The 24,820-nt window shown below is 50.2% G+C and overlaps 1 protein-coding gene across 1 annotated transcript in view; it reads right to left on the bottom strand.

The window, feature by feature from the left end:
• myo1f (myosin IF) overlaps positions 1-24,820 on the bottom strand; it is an 86,959-nt gene that overhangs the window by 38,654 nt on the left and 23,485 nt on the right. Inside the window, exons 2-16 of the mRNA XM_028816661.2 lie at positions 22,608-22,739; positions 21,017-21,106; positions 20,548-20,642; positions 20,151-20,238; positions 19,202-19,291; positions 15,306-15,437; positions 14,743-14,877; positions 11,906-12,038; positions 11,534-11,730; positions 9,146-9,226; positions 5,326-5,412; positions 4,917-5,003; positions 3,438-3,605; positions 3,063-3,148; positions 535-616 (exon numbers count right to left, since the gene is read on the bottom strand). Coding sequence (XP_028672494.1) covers positions 535-616; positions 3,063-3,148; positions 3,438-3,605; positions 4,917-5,003; positions 5,326-5,412; positions 9,146-9,226; positions 11,534-11,730; positions 11,906-12,038; positions 14,743-14,877; positions 15,306-15,437; positions 19,202-19,291; positions 20,151-20,238; positions 20,548-20,642; positions 21,017-21,106; positions 22,608-22,739 — 1,683 coding nt within the window. The remainder of the gene's footprint in view (positions 1-534; positions 617-3,062; positions 3,149-3,437; positions 3,606-4,916; positions 5,004-5,325; positions 5,413-9,145; positions 9,227-11,533; positions 11,731-11,905; positions 12,039-14,742; positions 14,878-15,305; positions 15,438-19,201; positions 19,292-20,150; positions 20,239-20,547; positions 20,643-21,016; positions 21,107-22,607; positions 22,740-24,820) is intronic.

A 24,820-nucleotide genomic window follows, 5' to 3' on the forward strand; every position in this document is an offset into this window, starting at 1 on the left:
TCAGTTACTTTAATAGAAGACCACCTCCCGCTGCAGAGAAAGGTAAGGAAGGTAAAGTGAGAGCCTTAGGGAATTATTAATTAGTTACTAATAACTAATGAACTGATGGATTAACGTCGATCAGTCAGCTCTTCTTCTCACACACAACTCCCTGCACTTACTTTCTTGGCGTCCCTGGGTGGGCTACTAAACGGAGATCCTCCGCTGCCTTGTGCCTGATTATTGCAGGGATCAGCTCCAGTGAATATGGCTGCCCGAGCCTAAAGTTAGACCCCCACGTGACTTTGCCCCCCTAACAGAGAGCTGCTTATACTTTTAACAGCGCAGCATGCGGACCACCAGGAGGTGTAATGCTGTCTGGTGTTTCTCCCTCTTGAGTTTACCATGCGGAGCCATAATCGTCACATCACGCAGGTGTGTCACGGGGGGGACCCCGATGTTAGACAGAGAAGCCGATTAAGTGCAGTGAATCTGAAACCAAAGATGAATGAACAAGAAGAGCCCACCCTCCCTAAACACGGCCCAGACTCCCACCTTGATCTTCATGCTTGCTGTTGAGGGTCGGCCTTTCTTATCCACGCTGAGGTTCTCTGGGAAGAGCCCCCTGATGAAGTCACTGCGGAGGATGAACAAAGATGCCAGTCAGCTCACAGACAGGAGGACATAACAGCAGAGAGGCGGCCGCCCGGCCCGGTGGGGTGTTGGTGGCTCCTCCACCCCTCGTCTGTCTTCTCTTAGCTGGTTTCGTTACATTTCGCTGACTCTGGCCAGTTATGTCCTGCTGGGAGCCTCACGCCAGCTAAAGTGCCAGTGAGGGTGAGTGTGCCAGAGAGAGTCCAGAGGGGACGAACAAGGAGAGCGACCAAAGAGGATCAGCTGAAGCCCACCGGAGATGAAGAGGAGACCTGACTGATGAAGGTCATCACTACATGTGTAAGCTCAGCCCTGTGGGGACTTTGAAATCTTAACTTGGTTATTTAGGACCCCTGAGGCTGGCTCTCCTTGTGCCACTTGTCCTAATGTTCTAAATGGCTGCCTTGAGATGTGTCCCCCTTCAAGCCAAGTCTGACCTTCATGTCGTGTGTGCGCCTGCCAAAGCTCTTCTTACCTGCCCGTCTCCTCAGGACCGTTGACAGGAGGACATACGCTTGGCACGCTATGGTGTCACACAGGGGACCCCCTGCCAAGCTCCTGCCAGGCCAGCACTTCCACCCCCGAGGTGGCACTAACTGCCCCCTGCTGGCCTCCTGTACTGCAGCACTGGCCGTCCCCAAACATTCTTGCCTGGGTGGACTTCACAGTTGTGTGCTTTGCTTTTCTTTGTATGAATGTGCCTTTGGTTTTTGATGCCCGTTGTGTTTATCAGTCAGTCACCATGGCCTCAGTTTGGTGTCTCTTGTGTTTGTGTTCCTGGAGGGGCGGGGCCACCCGCCAATCACCGCCCTATGTGTGGGAGGGGCCTCTCGTCGGTCCTGGCGGCTCATTACGCCTTTCTGTGTTTTCTGCTCCTCACTTTTGCTTTTCTCGTCTCCTGGAGTTTTTTGCTTTTGTGCTCTTTGGAGCTTTGGCCTTTTTAATTACTTTTATTACTTTATAAAGTTCTTTCACGGCCCCCTTGGTGTCTAGTCGGGGGGGCTGAAGGTGTTTTACAGCCCTCTAGTGGGCACTTTTTGAAGTGCTCTTTGGACCTGCACCTGTCCTGACAATACGCTTAGGTTGAGCTGTCTGCCCAAAGTGGACTACAGATATGAATGTTGGCAAAGCCATTATAATGCCAGCTGGATGGTAATCAGGTCATCTCTCTTAGACCACCAGGAGTCTCCCTGTCTTAGTATGTCGCTTAGTCTGCAGTCTGCTTTGGTCTCAGTGGCCTTGTGCCATGGAGCCTCTCCGTTAAAAGGACATTCAGGAGTCAGCACACCCTTGTTGGCTGCTAATGCCAGGAGAGCACTACTGAGGCAGACGTGGCAGGTGGGTGGCTCGTCACCAGCAGTCACCGCAGTGCAAATCTTCATGCGTCGCGGTGCCAGTCCACGGCAAGTCGGCCATCACAGAACAAAGTTGGCTCAGTGGGCACAACAGCAGAAAAAAAAAAGACTTTCTGTCCAAAAATCCACAAAAGTTTAAACCTGAGCCAAATTCCAAAACCCAACGGTCAGTGAACTAACAAAAGGGGGCCCAAATAAGAAAAGCAAGGAGACCCCAACACTGGCACTGCCTGTCTGGAGCCTGCCGGGCCCTGAAATTAGGGGCAGGACACCCATGCCCCCCCCCCCCCCCCCACCATGGGGTCAAGAGAAAAAGGAGAAGAGAAGAAGAAGGTTAATAAATAATAATAAAGAGAAACTAGAAAACAGGAACGGGAAAGAGGATACAAACAAAGACCCTCATTAAGAAGCCTGCCAGGAAGTCAGAGACTCGGAGTGCCACTCTGTTCACATGCCAACGGGAGAGCCTGCTAAGTTTGTTGACAGCCACCAGGGGGCGCTGTGGGAAGGGGCATTCCTCTTTTTAGAGGGGTCTCACCTGATCCACTGCAGTGGCACCAGGGGTTCTTCCGAGTCTGGGATAAAAGACCCCCCCCCCCCCACCAGGTGAGCTGGAGTCGGGTGGGAGAGGAAGAAGAAGAGAAGAGGAAGGTGAATCGGAATTTGACAAGTCGCCTGATTCAAAGGTCTTTGCGTTGATTTGAGTCTGTGAGGTGGTGTCTGGGGTGCTGCTGCGCCCCCTACGGGTCACCCAGTATAAACACACAAGTGAACAAGTTTGTGTTTGGTGTGACGTCCCGGGTTTTGTCTTCAGTTGTGCCCCCTGAGGGGTTTGCATTCATCCAGTTTGAATTCTGTGACCCCAGTTTTGTTTGCTCTTTTAAGGCCACCTCATCAGCGGTTGCTATGGCAATGTGATGTCACTGCAGCGACCGTATAAAGTCTGGTGGGTGTGTCCTGAGTCATCCAACATTAAGGACAACTCCTCCTATTGGTGTCCAGATCTTTAGTGTGACCAAGGGAAGGGGAGGGGCTTAGTGTGCATTTGCATGTTTCAAGGCGTGGCATACTTACTATTCGCTGGACTGCATGAGCTCGATGAGGTCCGTGAAGAGCACATCTCGGTTACGTTCGCAGAAGCCGTTTATGTCGTAGGACACCTGGGGAAAGACGACGAAGGTCAGGCCTTTAAGAACTGGTGCCACTGGTGCAGCCCCCGTCTCCTCCTATCTCTAGGTAGCTGATGCCAGGCTGTTTGCCCTTTCCATAGCCTTTTAACCCCTTGGTGTGGTGGTGCCGCTCACCAAGGGGGGGTTATGGCTTTGGATGTGTCATAATAGGCCATCTGCCTGATATCCACCACCCCAATTTAAAACTCTTCTACTGTCTGTGCCTTGTGCCCTCACTCCCCTCTGCCCACCCTGCTCACCCACTCCTCCTCTGTCACACCTTGCCTGCGTAGTGGTGGACGATGAAGCCGGAGTTCCAGCTGTTGAAGTGTTCGTGGGTGCCCACTGCAGCTTGCAGCTTCTGGAGAAGTGTGCCATCTGCCCCCTCACCCTTGGCGTGCATGGTGGCGCAGACATCATCCAGAACACTCATGATGCCAGGGGGGTTCTGCAAAAACATAAAACAAGAGCAGCATTTAGACATAATGGAGTCCTCCCTCGTACAGGTCAGCACTGGAGAGCGCCACATGTGCCCCGCTGGCATCAAAGCTGGCATGTCGGGCAGCTCATCGATTAGCACCTGAATGACATTTGAGCCCCCGAACTCCAGCGGGCTCAGGGCTGTGTGGAGGTTCTCACCGTTGACCTCAGCCCCTCATGTTGGTTTGAGTCTTGGATGCTTTGTGGTGGTCCACCTTGAGAAGGGCACTATATAGAATGAGACCCGACGTGCTTGTTGAATAAAGTGAAGCTCCCGATGTGAAAGGCACTATATATAATGAGTAGGACGGCTTCCGAAAGTGACGGCTAACAATTCCTCTAATTGAGGAGACAAACACGAGACAGACGGCTGCTTGTTATGGCCGCACTGACACTCATGTCTGCTGTTCCATGTGGACGTCAAGTGAAGCTCCTGACCTGTGACTGTAGGGCTGGGTGCATTGCGCTGCTGCCACCTGATTGGCCGATTAGGTGGTCCTAAAAATCTGACCAGTGGGTGTATTTTTTTCGCCTGTGCAGGCCGTGAAGCCTGCTGCTTGAGTTGTTGTCAGGTTGAGTTGTCTCACATCTGGAGCCTTGAGGCCTAGTGTTGGAGTTAAAGCCTGCATTGAGAGACCATGATGTGGGGGTCAGAAGTGGACACAACACTCCAGGAGCGGCCGCACCAGTGCATTACTTAGCTAAGTCTCAGCACCCTTGTCTCGTATTCCACACAGGGGGGCTTCTCTATCCAGATCGACTGCAGTGTCTGCTGGACGACAGAACGGTCAGTCGTAGCCATGAGTGTCCCCCACGGGGGTGTCAGGCCAAGACAAACTCCTGAAGTGAAAAGTCAGTCAAAGGTGGACTTCCAAAGCCCAAAGTTCAGAGGCCTACTGACCACCATGATGACCACCATGATGTTGTGTGCACCACGCATCCACACAGCAACCAGATACACACACAAATCTAGAGACATACGAGGTGGGGCCCGAGAAAAAAACGAGTGTGCTAAGGGGGGACACGACACGTCAATGGAAGAAGAGAAGAACCTCGAGGGAAGAACCAAAAAACCCCAAAGAGTGACAACGTTAACAAGCCGCTGAGACCGCAGCCTCTCAGCGCTCCACTTCTGGCCCTTCGTTTCTCCGTCTTGTTGGTTTGTGTGATCCTGCGCTGTTTCCCTGTACTCCTCCATTCCACACACCAGACAGAAGCCCAACATGAAGCGTCACATGAATGCCCAGAATCTGAAATGCCAGCGACCAACGTGTCTTACCAGCTTATTTTCAATCAGGTCGCAGACCACTTTGTTGTTAAAGTACTCAATTGGGGTCCACTTGATGCCCTCCTGCACGTACTCCTCCTAAAAATGAGAGAAATGAGAAAGGTGAGCAATGCAGCCAATCACAATGGAGGCACTGGCAAGCCCCACCCCCTCCACTGTCCTCGCCCCTTTTGTTGACACAAACACCACCCCCTCAGTTACAGCCAATCACAGAGCACGATGAGCTGGCTGACCAGGGCCAAGCCAAAGCCACAGGGAGCCCCATGGTCAGGGTCTTCAGAATGTCTCTGACTTGTCCTGCCCGTGAGGTTAGTGGGACCGCCATTTTAGTCAAGGAGCCCCCTAAAGCCAGGTGCTCAGGGCTCAAGCTGGGCTGCCACCTCGCCATGCCAGGCCTCACCTGCTCCGCCTTCAGGGTCAGCTCGATGAAGATCTGCTGCAGCTTCTCGTTCACAAAGTTGATACAGAACTGCTCAAAGCCGTTTTTCTGGCAAAACAGAAAGAATGTCAGTTTAGAGCACTCGACACGTGGCGCCCCCTAGTGCCCGGCCCTGTGCACACATCAAATAAACTCTTCATGCTTCAGATAATTTAAAATGCCAGTTGAGAGGCTGGTGCTGCTGCTGGACACCAATCCTAGAGGACTGTACACGTTCTCCCGGTGCCCATGTGGGTGTGAACTAACTGCCAGTTCCAAACTGGCCATTGTGTGAGTGGGCTGTGTGATAGCCTGGCACCCTGCCCAAGGCTGCGTTCTGCTGGGATGGGCTCTGGCCACCTGTGACCCCAAACTGGTTTGAGACTATCATGTTATGGGGAAATAAAATGCAATGATTGGCCTTCTTTAATGCATTATCTAACAATTATTATGAAATAATACAACCGTAGCGGGCTACCGAGATGGCATGGCACTGAGTGGTCATATTCAAGAGAGTGCCCCCAGTTCCAGTGTGGCCTTCGAAAGGCGCTATAAATTAGAGGTGGGCGGTATGATCAACGGTATTTTTCTAAATTCTGCCAGTTTCACGGTATTAGACGGTATTTTTTTCCTCATGCATGAGTGGATGTTAACCACATTTTCCACTGCAATTACTGCAGTAGACTGGCTAAGAATAACCTGTTAGACTGTTATGAGAATTGTACATTGTACAAAAAGACATTTTAATGTGCACACAAGTATTAATCCAGGTTTGCATGGCCCCATAAAGTGATAGTTTTCAAGGGGGTGACACTAAAGAGAAGGAATCACATTGCACGACTGATGCAGTCAAAATATAGAAACTTTAATTGAACAAATTTTACAAAAGCTTAAACTATGATTTTGACAACATATTTTCAACCATCCAAAGAGGCATTTAGACTTAGTAAAATATCCAGAGGTGCTTGTCAAAAGTTGTATTGCATTGAACATGTCTTAGAAAAGGAATAAATAATAAATATTTTTTGTAAACCAACTACACTTAATGTTAATGTTAACAATCTCCGTCCACTGACACGTTTAAGTGACTTTTTAATCAATTTTACCATCATTAAACTGCATAATATTTAAACTAATAAATAATAACAATAAAATATATAATAGTAGTATTACTGATAGTTGCACTATTACTTCAAGGCTTCAAGCCCAGGTGCATTACACAGTATTCACCAAATTAAAATAAAACAAGTGCAACTTGGTGATGACATCTTACCAACTGTACCATCATTTTGGCAAACTGCATTAATATGGACCTTGCTTCAAGCTAAGCTATATACATAAATAATAAAAACTGCAACTTGCATTTATAATGCTGTTTGTGGTATAGCCCTATGGAAGCGCATTAGGGCCACAGTGAAGAAAAACAAACTATATGTCGAGAATAAATTAGACATGTTGACTACGTCAAGATTAAAGTCGACATTTCCACTTTATTCTCATAGTTTATTTTATAATTAAAGTAAAATGTTGTAAACTAAACTTCATCCTAAAATCAATGTTTAATTTACTAGATTTTCTCAAACCCCGTCACAAGTTAATGCAGCACATCAAATACTTTGTGTTACGTTCCCCGACCCAGCTGTTAATCACTACGCTTCTTAAACTGACTTCCTCCGCACGAAGAGCAGGCGCCTGCAGCAATCACCGCACAGATAAACGTCTTTGTGAAATTAAAACTAGTTATTAACTTAGCCGACGGAGTGTTCAGAACTTTAAAAATATCTTCGTTATACATGTTTAATTATGCCATCCATTCAGAGTTGCGCCCATCTCTGAACGAGTCGCCATCACATCGCAGGATCAATACAAGCAAAACATACACTAGCACGTACAAAAACAAGTGCAACTCGGCTTGCAGTGTTATCCAGTAGTATAGAAACAGTATTTACACATCTGACCTTTTAAAACTAAAGCATTTCCAGGCGACAGACGTGACTGCTTTTTTTCGGCTCTCTGTCCATTTTCACCGCACAGCATACCTATGCTACCGCCCACTATTTGGTGGTGTAGCAGTGAAAAAGAGCCCTAGTGCAACAAATCTGTGTTTAGCGGTGTAGCAGTGAAAAAGGTCCCCACTTGAACAGTTTCCCGCTGCGCCATGTTCCGAACGTCGTTTAGGCAATTTAAACCAGTGTTGCGGTATAAGAAAAATCCATATCATAAAAAAAATAAAAAACGGTTTTCGGTATGAACCGGTATACCGCCCAGCACTACTATAAATGCTAAGGGTGTCCTCTAGAGCAGTGCTCCGCAACCGGTGTGCCACGGCACACTGGTGTGCCTTGAGCCGATACAGGTGTGACGCGGTCAAATAAGACAATTTTCTAACTAAATAATATTTCAACGGTTCTCCTTAGAAACACAATAACGAGAATACGTGCAATGAAATATTCGCGTAAATAGCCTTTTAAAGGTATCATAATTGTATGTGTCTTTTCTCTGAAATAATAAATCCCATCGCCTGGCGCCTGTCGCCTACGACGTAGGCCCTACATAGTCACCAGACAACTCCGTAGTATGCTTTGATAAGCAGAGGGCTCCGTGCCCTCACATAGATTCAATTCAAGCCGACGTGTTAGTCGTGCTACGTCGCATTCACTCGTCTTGCGACAGTAGTCATCATTCATTACTGTTAGTTGTGTTGCTGAATTGTGTATGGTTAACGTTCTTCGTGTGATTCATATTTAGTTTTATACCCCTTTAAATATGGATAAATTTTTACGTGGAAAAGATTCGTCTTCACGTACAGATGATGAAGAACCCAGCACAAGTGTTGCAAAAAAAACAAAGAAGATTGTGAAATGGAAGTACAACGAAGACTACATTCGATATGGATTCTCGTGGTGTGGTGACGAAACGGCTCCAAAGCCACAATGCATCATTTGCGGCGATCAGCTATCAAACGAGGCAATGGCACCCAGTAAACTAAATCGCCATCTAAATTCAAACCATCCCAGTTACGCCAAAAAAGACAAACAACACTTGTGTTAATTAAAAATGATAAGCGGTCATGCTTAAAAGATCTTGACCAAGAACTTCGGGTTGCGCTGTCAAATATTGAGCCGAATATAAAACTTTTGTGTTCATTGAAACAAGCGCAGGTATCACATTAATCAGTCATTATGTTATAATAATTATTAAGATTGCATAAAAGTAAATATAGTATAGTTTTTATGTATGTATACTTATAATAAATGTATACTTATAATAAAAAATGAAAATTAATTGTAAAATTTGTGTATTAAATTCATATCTATATATCGGTAGCGTAGCTGGAGATCATGTTTGCCGGGGCGATGAAAAATTTGACGCCCCAAAGCTGAAAGCAATTTTTTTTGCGCCTCCTCAAGGAACAAAAAAAAAAAAAGGAAACTACCGTAGTTTGGACGCCCCTCAATAGCTGGCGCTCGGAGCGGACCACACCCCCATATCCCCCCCCCCCCCAGCTACGCCACTGCTATATATTTTGGCTTTTGATGTGCCGCGGAATTCTAGGAAGAACTTTGGTGTGTCGTAGGTGAGAAAAGGTTGCGGAGCACTGCTCTAGAGAAATTCTCTTCTGGGGCACTCATGTTAAAGAGCCATGGGGTTGGGGGGGTGTGACCAGCAGGGGGCAGCAGGGGAACCAAAAGGCTTTTAACAGCACTTGGCCCTTGTAACCAAAGAGGCCTACTGGTCTTCAAGTGTTTTATTTGGTGGGATTCACAAGTCGTGACAGGGACCTGGAGGTCATCTGAGTTACCTTAAAGATTTCAAAGCCGTAAATGTCGAGGACCCCGATGCTGTACTCCTCGTAGGGCTTCTGCATGGCCTTGTTGATCGCCTGGAAGACGAGAAAAAACTGAGGTGAGGGCAAACCACACACACACACACACGCACACACACCTGCGCACCCCAACACAGACATGTGCACACACACACACGCACCGTATGTGTACAGACACACACAAGTGTGCACACACACACACGCACCTGTGTACCCCAACATAGACACAAGTGTGCACACACACGAATACACTCACCCACACACACACCATCTCACTCCCCCTTGCACTGCTGCTGACTTCACGTCTCACTCTCCAGACACGCACAGATATCAGTGAAACAACAGCAGCCTTTTGGGGTGACGCCATCGGGTCCCCACAAGTCCCTGTTCTCAGTCATTCTGCTTGCTCTTTTGTGCCCTCTGATGGCACAGGCTAGGACGCCGATGGCCTGTTTGCTTTGTGACCGTCTAGTGAGGGGCTTCAATGTGATAAGAAGATGGATGGCGGCCTCAGTCGATGTGACTGCGAGGGTCTCAATGCGGTGACAATTGGCTGAGTTGGGTAATCATAAAGAGAGCAAAAGGGGCAGGAGAGTGAAGAGAAGTTAAGACAGACGGGCTGGAGGTGAGTGGCTGGATGCCAGTGGATGGGGGGGGCACAGCACGTGGCAGAGACGGGGTGCGGATGAGCCTGAGAATGAAAGGAAATGTGTAAACTGGGCCAGGTGATGAACAGGAGGACACCACTGGGGGAGACAAACCCTACCTGTGGGGAGAGGGGGCTCGGTGGCACAGGGGGGCACACGCTACACTGATGAAGCCCCTCTGGTTGAAGGCTGACAGTAAATCTAGAGGTAAGGCCATCAAACCGATACAAGACAACGGCTCTGGGATTACTGTGAGGGACTGAGGAGACCAGAAGGTAATAACGTTAGCCGGAGTCATCATCAGTGGCAGGCGAAGGGTCACAACTGGGAAATGAAGCGAAAAAAAAACGAAGACAAAACGAGAAACAGAAAACTGAAACAAACCTCGGCCGTGACCTGCCTGAACAGCAAAAGTAACCGACGCTAAGAGATTTGTGTTTTAGTCCAACTGCAGGGCGTCTTCTGCTGTTCGGCTGTGGGACATCGGGGTCATGTGACCTGACGATCGTGGTGCATAATTCAGGGGAACACACAAAAACAAGGCAAATTCTAACAACTGGCACTGCTGGCCTGCCACGGTCAAGCCCTCCTGTCCTAGCATGCACCCCCCCCTCCGTGGGTACCTGGCATTTGACTGCTGCTATCTCAGGCAGTGGTGTCACAGGGGTGTACCCTCATAGAGGGTGGCACCAACAGGACTGCCTATTGCATTTTTGGGCTGAAATCACCAAGGGAGGCCACCATCCCCCCATAATTAAAGAACTGAGAATTTGTCGAGTGCCCGCACGCCATTAAGAGCTGGAACTCCTGTGTTAAACAGCCAGCTACCTGTGCGCCGCATCATTCAAAGAATCACAAACTCTCTGTCACCAAGTCACCCTGGGCATGTGGGGGTCTTAATCCGGTGTAAGAGTGGGCTGGCAGCCCATCCTGTCCGGGACGCCCAAGAAATGAAAGGATGGGGGAAGGCAGCTTCTTTAGGGCACTGCCTCCCCCAGAACACCAGGTGGCAGCTCCCCTGGACTGCAGGGCACCATGGGACTTGGAGTTCTTTATCTCAGCCCTGTTGGGTATCATGTGTGCTGCCAGGAAGTGCTGTGAAAATGGAGGCGCCGTATGGCATGGGGCTAACCCTCAAGTGCCTGGAGACCACGTGGGCAGAAGAGCAGAAGCACTTCCAGGCTGGCCAATATAAAAGGATGTGCCAGCCTCAAAGGGGCGAGCCAGAGTCGGGTGGAAGGAGAGGAGGAGAAAGAGACCAAGAGACAGAGAGAGAAGAATAACTGTGTGCTGTGCCAGTTACATACTTGTGGCTGTGATGGTGGGAAACGCTCAAGGGAAGAGTTTTCCAAAATAAATAAGTTCTTTGTGCTTTTGACTTGTGCCCAGTGTCTGTTGTGTTGGGTTTGGGGAGCTGTAGCGCCCTCTAGTGTTCATACCGGCATTGCTCTGGTGATGCCACTGATCTCAGGGGTGCTAGAGGTGGTAGGGGTCTTCCAGAGTTCAGAGATGAGCTAACAGCAGTTGAAGTTTCCTGGCAGCGCCCCCTAGTGATCAATTCCTTTCTCCTGGGTAGAAGTGTCCACGTTGACAGCTACTCTTTACTCGCACACACACACACACGGACACACAGCCTCCACTTGTCCTTCTCCTGAGTCCCCCACAGCACCTCCATGTTTCTAGTGTTGGACCACCACACGTGACTTGTTGAGCTCACCTCCACCAGAAAGTCAAACAGTCGTGCATATAGCGCCTTTGACAGGGCATCGCGGGTGTAGCAGGCCTGCTCCCTGTTCAGGGTGACGTCAATCGATTCCGATTTGCCAACCCCTTTAATGTCCATCTTGCGGCTGGTGAGTTTCTCGTTGAGGCGGTTCTGGTCGATGCCCAGAAGGTACGCTGGGAAGGCCAACACTGGCAGACAGAAGAGAGCGAGTGCCCGGTTAGTTTAGTCAGACGCACGTCCACTTACCGCCGGTCACTGGTCTCTCTCTCTCTCTCTCGTCACTCATCATGCAGCTTGGAGGTCCAATCAGAACATAGTGAATGTGGCCTGGACCGGAGGGGGCAGGGCTTGATAGTGACTTACAGTCCAGGCTCTCCACCTGCGCGTAGTTGCCCACTTCGATGAACGAGATGTTTCCCATGTGCAGGATGCCAGCCACGATTTGGAGGGTGTACCTCTGCTCCGTGGGGGAGATGCCGATGACTTGCATTGCTTCCTGAGTAAGAAAGGAAAATAAAACAGAAAATCTCGACATCAAGATGGGCATGAGGCGGGCACTGCCAGGCAACACTAAAATAATTGCATTTCTGCTTACTTCCAGTTCTGAGCCAATAATGAAAAATAAAGAATCTGGAAAAACAAAAAGGAACGTAAAGAAAAAATAACATCACATGATCTGGACCAAAGTGACACACACAGACACACGTGCAGGACACGGGAACGAGCCCAAGTCCAAATGCCACCCGCCCAGCTTGGGTACAATCTGAAGAGCATCAAAGTGTGCCAGCTGCTGTAGGATGAAGGACGTCTGCACAAGGACTGGCAGGAGATGGAGGAGCGGAGACGACAACAAGCAGGAGAATCGAAAACCGAACAACGGGCAGAAGGTCAAAACCGGCGGGCAAGGAGATCGTCCATCAAAGTCAAAATGCAAAAAGTTAAAAACAACAGCAGGGGTTCAAAAAAAACCATAAAAGACAAAATGAAGATCTGCCAATACAAGACATACCCATCAAGAGACACCATGGTGACCTTTTTGTGTCGTCACCACAAATGAGCGCAGCCCGGGGAATACTGGGCCAGATCTCCATAGCAACGCAAAACACGAGAAACAAAACGTGACAAAACGGGATGAACCTTCTGAAAGGGGACAAAATCAGACCCCATAAATGAACTCCTTGGGGCTCAAAACCTGGCAATCCCGAAACAGATTAATGGGAGAGAAGTTAGGAGCCCACGCTGGCACAGCACATCGCCGCACCCACCACATGACAAACCAACTCAAGATCCCAGATTAGGCCCCGAGTGCAGCCATGTGGCCAGTTCAGGTGGAATGGAACCAGTGGCAGGTTTGTTATGGTGGCTGGAGTGCCAATTCTGCCACCAGCCCCCAGGTTTGGAGGGCCGACATGCAGGGTTAAGGTGCAGATTAACGTCATACTCAGGACGTGAAAGTTGGACAAGGCTGGGCTCGCCGTGTTTATTATGGGATGGCCTACTTTGTCACTCACGCACACTTAAACACACGCGTGTTGTAATATTGTGACACTGATTCCTGATTTTCCCATCATGCACTGTGCTGACGCTGCTTTAACTTGTTACCTGCCTTGTCTCCTGTAGGTGGAGCCCAAGGAGGCGGGGCCCCCTAGTTTTGCAAATATTTGAGGGGGGAGCTCCTGTCCCACTTTTTTGATCCCTGCTTCTGACGTAAGTTTCTCGGTTTTGCGAAGTTTGCATTTCCTGTCGGTCTTCTCGACTTCTTGGGCTGCTTTGCTGTCAGTTTGGCTGCAGTTTGAAATATTGGCTGGGGGTTTGTCCTGCGCCCCTCTCTGCGTCTCCTGAACACCTTAAAGTCACTTCGCTGTCGAGGGCCCCCCTAACCACCAGTTTGTGAAGCCCCCCCCCCATACCATTGGACTTGTCCTGGTGTCTGGTTATGCAAGCGTCTTCAGGGTTTGGGCCGAGGGGGTCTTATTTCTTGTCCCCCTACACCTAAAATCCCCTCATTTCTCCACCATATTTTTTGCAGCAAATGAGACCCTTTTGATAAAGAGCAAAGCAAAAGGTTTACAGTAGAAATGATCAGGGGGGCTGTGCAGGCCACATCGACTGACCCCCCTAATGGGGGTATGAGGGCTCGAAGCTCCTGCTTTTCACAAAACTTTGATGTTTGATGTTATTTCGAAGTTGCTGATGATGAATGAGATCTTATGTTTGATATTTTGATTCTTTTAGCGGTGGTCCTAGCCCCCCCTAACAGCCACTCCCAGAAGGTTACAATTGGCAGATTTCAAACCTAAGCATGTGGGGTATCATATTATGAATTATGATTTCTGATCCTTTATGAACCCACCATGGACCTCCATCAGAGGGTGAAAATGACCAATTTCTATTTCTAATTGAGAACATTAGACCTGAAACAGATAAGCTGAAGCTCACACTTGAACATTTCCAACATCTGACGCAGCTTTTCTTGCTTATTGAGTCAATCCTCACGTTTCTTACGCCAACTTGGATTTCTTGACCTTTCAGAAGCTTTGGCTCCATTTCTGGGTTTGTGGGGGTCGCGGGCCTGCGGTTTGAGTTTGTGGCCGGGCCACTCAGGGTGACGCCTGTGAAGATGGCAGGGCAGGGCAGGACGACTGTTATGTATTTGTTTTGTTTTTTGTTAGTTTTGAGGTCCACACCTGATTTTAGGCTTTGTGTGTGTCAGGAATCACAGCAGCAGCACTGCAGATCTTCACAATAAGGGTCTTTAAGGAATAGCCCACCCAAGAATGGTACCATGTACCCCATGTTCTTTCTCGTTTTTTCTGGAGAATGACTGAGCAGGGCCTACAGCCACCACGCAGTGAATCGGCCCACCAGCCGTCCACTTGTCTTACATAAGACGTGATCTTCTGCTTGATGCCAAGTAAACCCTGCCAGGAGGTGGCATCCTCACCCTGCTGCTCCAGCAGTACAATAAGGAAAGGAACCATAAATGCAAAAACCCAAAAGACCCATCAAGGAGTCAAAGCCCAACAGCAAATTCAAAAATTTCCAAAGCAAGAAATGGGAACATGAAAGACGGGGCCGTCGACCCAACTTATGATGGCCCCACACTTAAGGAATCGGCAACGACGGGAGGTACGGCAAACATCAAAGGGTAGAGAAGAGGGCAATGGCGTATCCAGAGGGGGCGACAGCGAGCCACTCACCATCGTCTCCTGGAAGTCTTTGCTGTCGACCGTTCCGTCCACTTTGTAAGTGCCAGACTGGTTCAGGTAGAAGTAATAATCAGGGGTCATGATGCCCAGGGTCTCCATCTGCTCCTTGGTGGCTCCTTCTAGGAGCTGGCAGAGAATGGCACAGCGTTAGTCAACTGGAATACTCAAAAAGAAAAACCGTTACACTCCTTGTGTGCTGGTGCCTCGTAGTGAGGAGACCGGGGGGCAAATCTGGGGTCCTCCCTGCATGGAGCTTGTGAGTCCTTCTCGTGTCTGTCTGCACTAACTTGGCTCAGGTGTTTGTGTGGTGTGTGTGTGTTCACCCTGTGATAGACTGGCACCCAGTCCTGGTGTTGTTCCTGCCTTATGCCCTATGGTTGCTGGGGTGGTCTCCACACACCACATACGTGACCCTGCCCAGGAGAGGGGCTTCAGTGACGGTGGAGTATGGCGCACTCATCTGGTTGCAGCTAAGACCTGCTGGGGGCGTATTGTGACCTGTCCATCCTGAGCTGGGACCTTTGAGGGTGGAGGACCACCTGAGTGCCTCTTACCTGGTAGAAGATGTGGAAGTTCCTCTCGTTCTCGTTCTGGTTCACCACCCGCGATTTCTCCAACAGGAAATTCGAAATTTTCCCTCCGTCTGGCTCACCTCCCCGGCTGAATTGGATCTCAAAGTACTTGCCCTGGAATCAGACGGACAAACGTCACACGACATGGGGGGGTAAAGACGAGAAACACTCACTGAGTCGAATGTTCTTCGCTGATTCTACTGATGATGCACAGTAAGCTGGTGACGCTAAGGTGGGGCGCTATAAACATTTTAAGGGTCTCCTAGCACTGCAGTCTGTGAGAAGCAACACGGACCACCAGATGACAACATCAAGAGACGGGACAGCGCAAGACCAGGACACCAAAACCAAACGTGTGTGTGTGCGTCACTTCTTGGGTAGAGGGTCCTCATGTTTCTCTTCTGAGTGTCACCTGTTTGGGACGTTTCACCTTCTAGTTTTCAACCTCGCGTTTCATCGTCTGCTGCCCTCACATTCACAAAGGCTGAGAAATGAAATCTGAAGATGGTGGTCCGGCCGCACCACTCGTCCCTTATACAGCTCTTGAAAGCCCACATTAAGTTCCTGAAGAACAGAAGACACTCTCAGTCCTGGATGGCAGCCAACGACCCCTGTGAGGGCTGAGGGCGTGCGGTTTTGAGTCTTGTGGTCGGCTGGATGGCTCCTTTTCTCACCACTTCCCCTTCCTGCTGCCGCCATCACCATCTGGTCAGGTGACATGCAGTGGCCCGAAATCCCCTGCCATCTGCTCAGAGGGGCAGCTGAGTCTTAAAAAGTGACGGAAGAAAGCCACCAAAGTGTGGGGGGGACGCGTCACCGGTCTTCTTGGCCCAGTTCACGTCACACTGTAACACAATCGCTTGGCACAGTCACCTTAGGGGATTAACGTTTGGATTTTTTCAAGCCATATTTACTTTTTCCCTATTATGGTAAACCTGCGTTGGTTTTTGAGTGAAGCACCTTTTAGAAATTACAACACGGGACGTCCCAGCCCTGGTGCTCCAAAATGGCTGAAAGGACGAGGAGATGAAGGAGAAGGACAAGGGCCAAAAATGTGAACATCAAAACCAAAAATACGAGTGAAGACCCTCAGTGTTAGGCGTCACAAAGCTCACAGTGCCGTGAAAAAGTATTTGCCCCCCGATGTTTCATTATTCATAACACTTCATTGTTTCTGATCTGAAGACAAGTTTAGTAGAATATGAACGTCAGGGCTCTTGTGGTGCTTGAAGGCTCGGGGTGGTGGTGCTGGCGGACTGTCTTGGCCTCTTCAGCACTGGGTGGGGGACAGCGCCTCTGGATTGGCAAACTAAGGAGGTGGTCTCCATCTGTAAGAAAGAGGACCGGAGGGGAGCTCCAGCTTTAGGGGGGAATTACACACCTCAGCCTTCCTGGGGCGGCCTGTGCCAGGGATCTGGAGAGGAGGGTCTGGACATTGGTCAAGCCTTGGATTCTGGAGGAACAATGTGGACCACTGGAGCAGCTTTATACCCTCATGAGGATTCTGGAGGATCCATAGGAGTCAAACCAACCAGTCTACATGTGAAAGGCATACGACTGTGTGGAGACAGCGATGTGTCTGCTGGCCAATCAGAGGAGTGCTACATAAGCTACTACCTCCTCCTGGGGTGGGCACATATGTATGTTCTGGGGTCAGCACTGGGCACTGTGTTGTCGCGTTGAGAGAAGCCAACCAAAAGGCAACACTCTCCATTTACCAGTCCATCTCTGTTCTTACCCTAACCCTATGGCCATGAGCTTTGGGCAGTGACTGAAAGAACGAGACCACCATGGATACAAGTAGCAGAAGTGAGCATCCTTGGTGGGGTGTCTGGATGAGACCCCATCAGAGATGGGGTGGGAGCACAGACAATCTGGAGCTGCTGGTCCACCACACTGGTCTGGGCTTCTCATTTGGATGTCATCTTGAGGTACCCCAGATGTGCCCACCAGGTGGAGAGATTATATCTGCCAACTGACCTGCAGACACCTCAGTAACCCACCAGCAGAACTGGAGGAGGTGGCAGGACATCTGGGCATCTTTGCTTAGACTGCTGCCCCTGTGACCCCGATAGGTGACTGAAAATGGAGGGAATTGGCAAATGGCGACCTGAGTAAACACAACACGCACTTTTAAATGGCTGTTGAGTTTGTTGAGGGGAAAAAGTTCACCAACACATCTAGCACCCTTGTGAAAAAGTAATTGACCCCCTACATGTAATACTTAGCTGTGCCACCTTTATCAGCAGTCAAACACTTCTGGTACCAGGAGCTGACACTTTGCCATCACAGTGGAGAAATTTTGACCCCAAAGTTTATGGGGGCAATTACTTTTTCACATGGCTGATACAGGTGTTGGCGAGCCTTTTTCCTTCTATAAATCAAACCACCATTTAAAAACCGATTGTCTTTTGTATTTTACTGAAGTGGTTTGGAGATCAGAAGCAATTTAATTGTTGTAAATAATAAAAAAATCGAGGAAGTCAGGAAGGGGGGCAAATACTTTTTAACGGCGCAGTAAATAAGGCTTCATTCCCAAAACTAGGCCTTAAAACGCCAGTGAGGCCTTGAAACGTAAACCAATCCTCCAGAGCTCAAAGTAAGCCTGGCACCAAACTCAAGGTCAGAATTTAGAGGAAGAGGGGGATGGGAAAAGCCCCCCCGGCCCACCTGACAGGAACAAGGCACAATAATTTGAAGTCCTCTGTGCTCTCCAACCCAGACACACAGAAGCCATCTGCATGGTGGCATAGGAAACGGCATGCTGCCATATCTACGCTCACACATTACAGCTGGTGCCAAGCAATAAAAGCACAAAATGGGGTCCCCAAAGGGGACATTGAGGGCAAAATGGCAAGGCAATTACATCATCAAAATGACGTTAAAAAAAAAGAATAGTGATGCCAAAATGGAGTGGCCCCTGCCACATATGACAATAAAATGTCCATTATCACTGACATCGCTCAGCAGGGCAGTATAAGGAATCGTCATAATCGTCATCGTTGTGTCATCGCTGTCCACTTAGCCCGTCCTTCACAGACACAGCAACCAAACTGAAAGCAGAGGAATAATCCAGCATAACAGAAGATGACAGGCTGGAACTGGCTTAGTCCAGTCCAGGGTCACAAAGGGCTTCAGTCTACCCCTGGACAGGGCACAGTGCCCCCTCATGGACACACCCATCCCCAGTTCATCCCAGGCCGTTGGGATTGCCTCCACCCGGACAGCGACTGGATTGGGGTCTTTGAACCCTGGATGTCAATCTGTGAGCCGAGTGAATGTGAATCTGCTTGAGTCACATGACTAATGACTAATCTGGGCCATGCCAGGGTGAGTGTGGTGCCAGGCCATGCCAGGGTCATGTCGCAGTGGCAGGTACCTGTTGTTATCGTCACACAGCCCCTTCCATGGAGGCCCCTCTGAAAATCACAACTGGCACCACAAACGTCTTTAAAGTACCACCAGACCCCGATGGAGGTGGTGGTGGTCCAACCACACTTGAGCAGGACTTGCACCCCACCTGATTCACTGGGCAGAAGCTGCCACACAGGAAAGATGAGTGAGTGGCAGTGTGACTTTGAGCCCCCCGCTCACCTTCATGACACAAAGAGCAGTACAGTAGAAGATCTGAGCCTTGGCCACCGATGGGCAGCTGTGCCCTTCCTTTGCCCGGCCACCTCAATGAATGGAGAAAGCAGGCTGACCAGCTGGCAAGGTGAGGTCATGGAAGAAGAGGGACATGGATGACAAACGGCAATGGGAATGGTCACGGGGTGCTGGACACCATACTGGGCAGGGGGGGCACAGGTGCCCCATACCAAGGAGAAGGCCTGCAAAGCTGTCAGCTGGCACTGCGCTTAATTCAAACAGGAACTCACAAATCTGCTGGAGTTGTTGTTGCGGACCGTCTTGGCGTTCCCAAAGGCTTCCAGGAGAGGGTTGGACTGCAGGATGATGTCCTTCACGTGCTGGAAACAAAAGAAAAGGTGGGACAAAGAGTGAGTGGACTTTAAGGTCGTACCCCGTGGTGGGCGTGCAGTTTCTCAATGTGGAGACCCTTGAGCCTGAAAGACATGTGGGCATCACGCAGGAGCAGAAGAGGGAAAGGAAATCGGGAGAAACGCGGTGGGAGGACGCTGTGAGGTGGACCCTCGTCTCTGAGCACATCTCAGACTGGTGACTGCCACAAGGGGGCGCTGCAAACCCCCACACCTTGTGAAGATCGTCTTGTGGCTGGCATGGCGTTGTGTGTTTGGGATGACAGAGAGGAGTCGGGAGTAACGAGAAGAAGAGGAAGAAGAAGAAGACGTAAATAGCAGGGAACTGGGGGGGGAGGGCACTGAGGGAATAATAATAACAACTACAAGACCTTCCAAAATGTACCTCATAATGAAGATAAACACAATAAGAAGAAGAAGAACAATACAATACAACAGCAGATGAACTTCTCATGATAACTCCTCTGTTTTTATACAAGTGCTCATGTCAATCATTTCTTATTTTATTGATTTATTAATTCCATCCCTCAATCCACGATTCTTTTGCCCCCCCCCCCATAATTAGCCCCTTTTATGACTGCAGGCCATCAACCAATCAGTCAATCCATGAGCCAATCAGATCCCTGCCTGATAAATGAGTGGCCCCGCCCCTGCTCGCTGCACCTCCACAATTCCAAGTCGGCCATTTTGTGTCCCGATCGCCCAGCTCGATGGCGGCCCGCTGTGACTCGCCGACTGCGCTCTCTTTCTGTTGTACACACACATGTGACTGAGCGGTCGATCGAGTGATGACGTCCTCCTCGTCCGCCGTCACTAGCAGTGCGCTCACCTGAACCTTCTGGCCTCCGCCCGACACCTTGGAGATGTATCCCATGATGTATTTTGCCGCCACCGTCTTTCCGGCTCCACTTTCACCACTGTGAGGAAGAACATGAAGGTGGACAGCGTTAGTGAGAGTCGTGCCATCTTGGACTAGTGACATTAACCCTTTGCCCTCCCGCCTTCATCTTGGTCATGTCTTTGTCAGGTGCCACACTTGTTCCCAAACACCTCCTTGATTATGTTGTTGTTGCCAGAAGGTCCAAGTGGATGAACACATCAACTCCAAAGAGCCCTGCTGGGATCCAAACTTGGGGTCTCCTGACTTGACCCCAATGTTCTCACTGAGTGTCCTGGGTGCCCCCTTGACCTGAGCCCACACACCCCTCTGCGGACCGCCCCCTTACCTGATGATGACACACTGGTTCTCGCCGTCGATCAGCATGTTCCTGTACATGTTGTCAGTCAAGGCGTAAATGTGCGGCGGGTTCTCGTACTGAGCCTGCCAAGAGAAAGGGATGACATGTCAGACGGGAGGGAGAAGGACACCAAAGCTGGGCACCATGTAACTGACTCAGCCTGGCACTTCGGGGAGAGAGTGGCTCCCTAGCAGCACTCTGGCACCACCTAGTGGTGGAGGGACTCTCAGTGCACAGCACATTGGAGGTGGAAACTTCTCCTGTCATCCATCCTGAGACACTTTGAGCAAACATCCCATCTTCTTCATTCCACTAGCAGCATGGGGAATGCCAGGCTATGTGGGTTCATTTACAGAAGATGATGTCCTGATGTCCAAGGAGACTCAGGTGATCCTCAGCCCAAACCTCAGCCCGGTGGTCCCCCATACGGCATCTGCAGGAAAGAAGGAATACTCACGGCCCCCTGGTACAGCTCGACCTCTCTGTCCGTGAAGTAGGGCATCTGCTTGAAGGGGTTGACAGAAATGAGCACTGAGCCGATGTAAGTCTGTGGGGGGGACGAGTCAAGGAAGCCGTTAGAAGTGCCCCCCAAACTGGGCAGGGCAGGGCAGGGCAGCTCTTGGCTGTGTCACAAACTGCACCAGACACACACACACATACTTCTGACCCGTGTAAGCTGCCTTGCACACGCACACACATGCACTATGTGGACACACACCCAGACACACACACACACACACACACACGCACACCCAGACACACACACCCAGACACACACACACACACACACACGCACACCCAGACACACACAGACACACACACACACACACACACACACACACAGTGTGTATTCACAGTCACTCATGTTTGCACACACACACTCCTCTACAGTCACATTCTGCTCCCGTTGGCCAGCTTTCAGTACACACACACTATACACCCCCCCACACACACACACACACAAACACACACCAACCGCCCCCCCCACCACGTGTGCCCACTTCCCAAACTCCGTTTCCTTTAAAAGAGAGAAGTTTCTTTTTGCAGACTCATGTGAAACAGGAACCTCTCTGCCTGAGCGTCCCTGCAGGCGTACGGCTTGGGCTGGTGGTGGCAGTTGAGGGGGGGGGGGGGTCTCAGAAAAAACCCCCTCGCCCATCCACTGGCTGACCTTTCATGGTGCGTGACACAAAGCTGGACTTGCTGCCCCACATGATGCCCACAATTTGTTTCTCTGCTGGCCACTGGAAATGGCCAAAGCTGCGGGCACCTCCTGTGGGGGCCCAGCCATTGGCCACCAGCCTCCCTCTGCATCCCTGTGTGGGTGAGGCCATCAGAAAGCTTCTGGAAACTGCAGGAAGAGGGCACCTGACCCCCCATTCCCCCCCCCTCCTCCACACACACACGTAAACACACACCAAGAGCCACGCAAGCACACACACTGCTATACAAAACCAGTGCTGTTGGCATCACTCACAAGTGGCACATCACAGACCCTCATAGTCCACCCACCAACCAGCTATCAGCCCCATTAAAAATGACCCCCTAAAGGCCACCAGGAGGTAGTGCTGACCTGAAGTAACCTGTGGGCTTTACTGGCAGGAGACCCTCTGTTCTCAGGGCGCCACCTGGCTATTCCCCAGGTAGGCAGTGCCAGTGCTTGACACCTCAGAGGACAAACTCATCAGAATGCTTTTAGGTGTGCCCGTTGTTTGGCCCACTGCATGAAGCCCCTCTCAGCTAGAGGCGTCTCAGCTCCCTATGTGTAGTATAAATGACTGATGACCTTCAGCTCCTCTTAGCCCCCCACTAGAGCCCCCCTCATATCTTCCTTCCATTCCCTGTGCCCATTTTAAATAGCCGATGACCTTCAGCCCCTGTCAGGCCACTGCTGGAGGTCTCCTTAATTGTCATCTCTAGGCTCCCCCATTCCAGTGCCCCACCCTGTCTCTCCTCTGCCCTTGCCCATCAGAGGTGATGCCCCCCAGCCCTTATGTTTTCATCACTGGTGGTCTCTTCACCATTTCTGGTTCATAAGTAAAGGATACAAATATGTAGTCATCGTTGTAGCGTTTCTTGAGGTTCTCCACGATGGCATCATCAGTGATTTTGGACAGGAGGACCATGTCATCCACTCCGCTCTGCTTGACATTTTGGCTCTGCCAGTGGTATTTGCTGCCCTAGAAGACAAAGCGGGCATTGAGTGATGCTGTCACTTTAGCAGGTCAGTGCCCCTGCTGGCTTTCTTATGTGCCTTCACACGTGCAGACCAGCTTTGTCCAGCATCTCCTGTGCCCCTCGTAATGTATTGGGGGGTGATGGCCTTTTTGTCCTGCGCACATGATATTGACCTGGAACTGTGCCCACAGGTAAGCCCCTGCTCAAGTGGGCACCAGCAACAGATGTTGTTATTTTCTTGGTGCCATTGAGACACCTGCTTTACTCGGGCACCTCTTCAAGCACCTCATCCACAGTCTGAGATGCTGTGCCACCTTGGCACTCTTAAAGACACTCCAGGCTGCCGCTCCTTTACAAGCAGATTTGGTGCTGATGACCACTGGACCCTCTTGGTCCCCCACTAGAGACCCCCTCATGACTTCCTTTCACATTGAGTCAATAAGGCAAGAAATCCATTCCTTGAGGTCACAAACCTCAAATTAGCCAAACAGAAGTCCAAAGAACACCCAAGAAGAGGCAGATAAAGAAAAAGAAAACCCACCAATCACAGCAGTGCGCTGCCTTGATGGACGACACCCCCTCCCTTGTGCCTCGAGGGCACTGCCATAGCAACGAGACCTCCAAAGAATCCACAAACAGGGCCAAACCCAGGCAGCCTGACCCCCAACACCAACGGCAGGCTGCACGCTTGTAAAGTTCAAAACATAATATTTAATATAAATGTACACCCCCCCCCAAATATGACGAAATACACAGAAATGCCCTGCGAGGGAGAGGGAGCATCATTAGGAATGACAAAGCCAGCATGGTGCTGCTGCCAAAATTAGAAAGACTCGAAAGTGGAGCTAAAAACCCTAATTAGATGGACAATGTCCTGGGATGACCGCCCCCCCCACTACATCCATCCATCCATTTTCCAACCCGCTGAATCCGAACACAGGGTCACGGGGGTCTGCTGGAGCCAATCCCAGCCAACACAGGGCACAAGGCAGGAAACCAATCCCGGGCAGGGTGCCAACCCACCGCAGGACACACACAAACACACCCACACACCAAGCACACACCAGGGCCAATTTAGAATCACCAATCCACCTAACCAGCAAGTCTTTGGACTGTGGGAGGAAACCCACGCAGACACGGGGAGAACATGCAAACTCCACGCAGGGAGGACCCGGGAAGTGAACCCAGGTCTCCTAACTGCGAGGCAGCAGCACTACCACTGTGCCACCGTGCCACTACATTATATCACAAATTCCCTGAAATCCCATAATGGAGTCCTCATGTGTTACACTGCCTTGTATTTGTCACATGACCTCGGGTGACAAGATGGAGCACCATGAGTGGCCATTTATTGATTAAGATTCCCCCAAATAGAAGAGTGTGACAACAATGTCACTTCAACCAGAGTCACAGCTCATCCTGTGTCCCCACCCCTCCTCTTATTAGTCTCTGGTCCTGCTTGGCCTTTGACCCGTCGTGCCCTCTGCATGGGGCCAGGCAGCCTGGCCTGACTAAGCATGGATGCCATGGGAGATGGAAAAGAGAGAAAGAGGGAGATGGGGGTCCTTTATTAGCCTCGTCTTCATATTAGTTCGGCCCCCCAATGTAATTTAACTGGTCCTGGGATCAATGACACCAAGAAAATAACAACAACGTCTGTTGCCAGTGCCCACTTGAGCAGGGGCTTACCTGTGGGCACAGTGCCAAGTCAATATCACACGTGCAGGACAAAAAGGCCAATGCCCCCCAATGCATCGGGCACTAGGAGGGGCACAGGAGATGCTGGACAATCTGGTCGTGGTAGTGTCCTGGGATGACTGTTCCCCCCCCCCCCTCCTGTCCAGTCGCCAGCCTTGGTGATGTCACGAGCCGCACAGCCCTGGGGAACTCTGGGAAAAATGAAACATGGAAACAATCAACAGAATTGTCACCTGAAAATGGCCACACCCACAAGAGAAATAAAATGGAGTGACGGGAAGACCCCAACATCCTTCACGGGAAGCGCTAAAAACTCAGCCTTTCGTATTCCTCATCCAAGTTTGCGGACCACCAAGACCCTTTTTGTCGACCCTTCTTTGTGTCT

Source organism: Erpetoichthys calabaricus, chromosome 12 (assembly GCF_900747795.2).
Source record: "Erpetoichthys calabaricus chromosome 12, fErpCal1.3, whole genome shotgun sequence".
Classification (NCBI taxonomy): domain Eukaryota; kingdom Metazoa; phylum Chordata; class Cladistia; order Polypteriformes; family Polypteridae; genus Erpetoichthys; species Erpetoichthys calabaricus.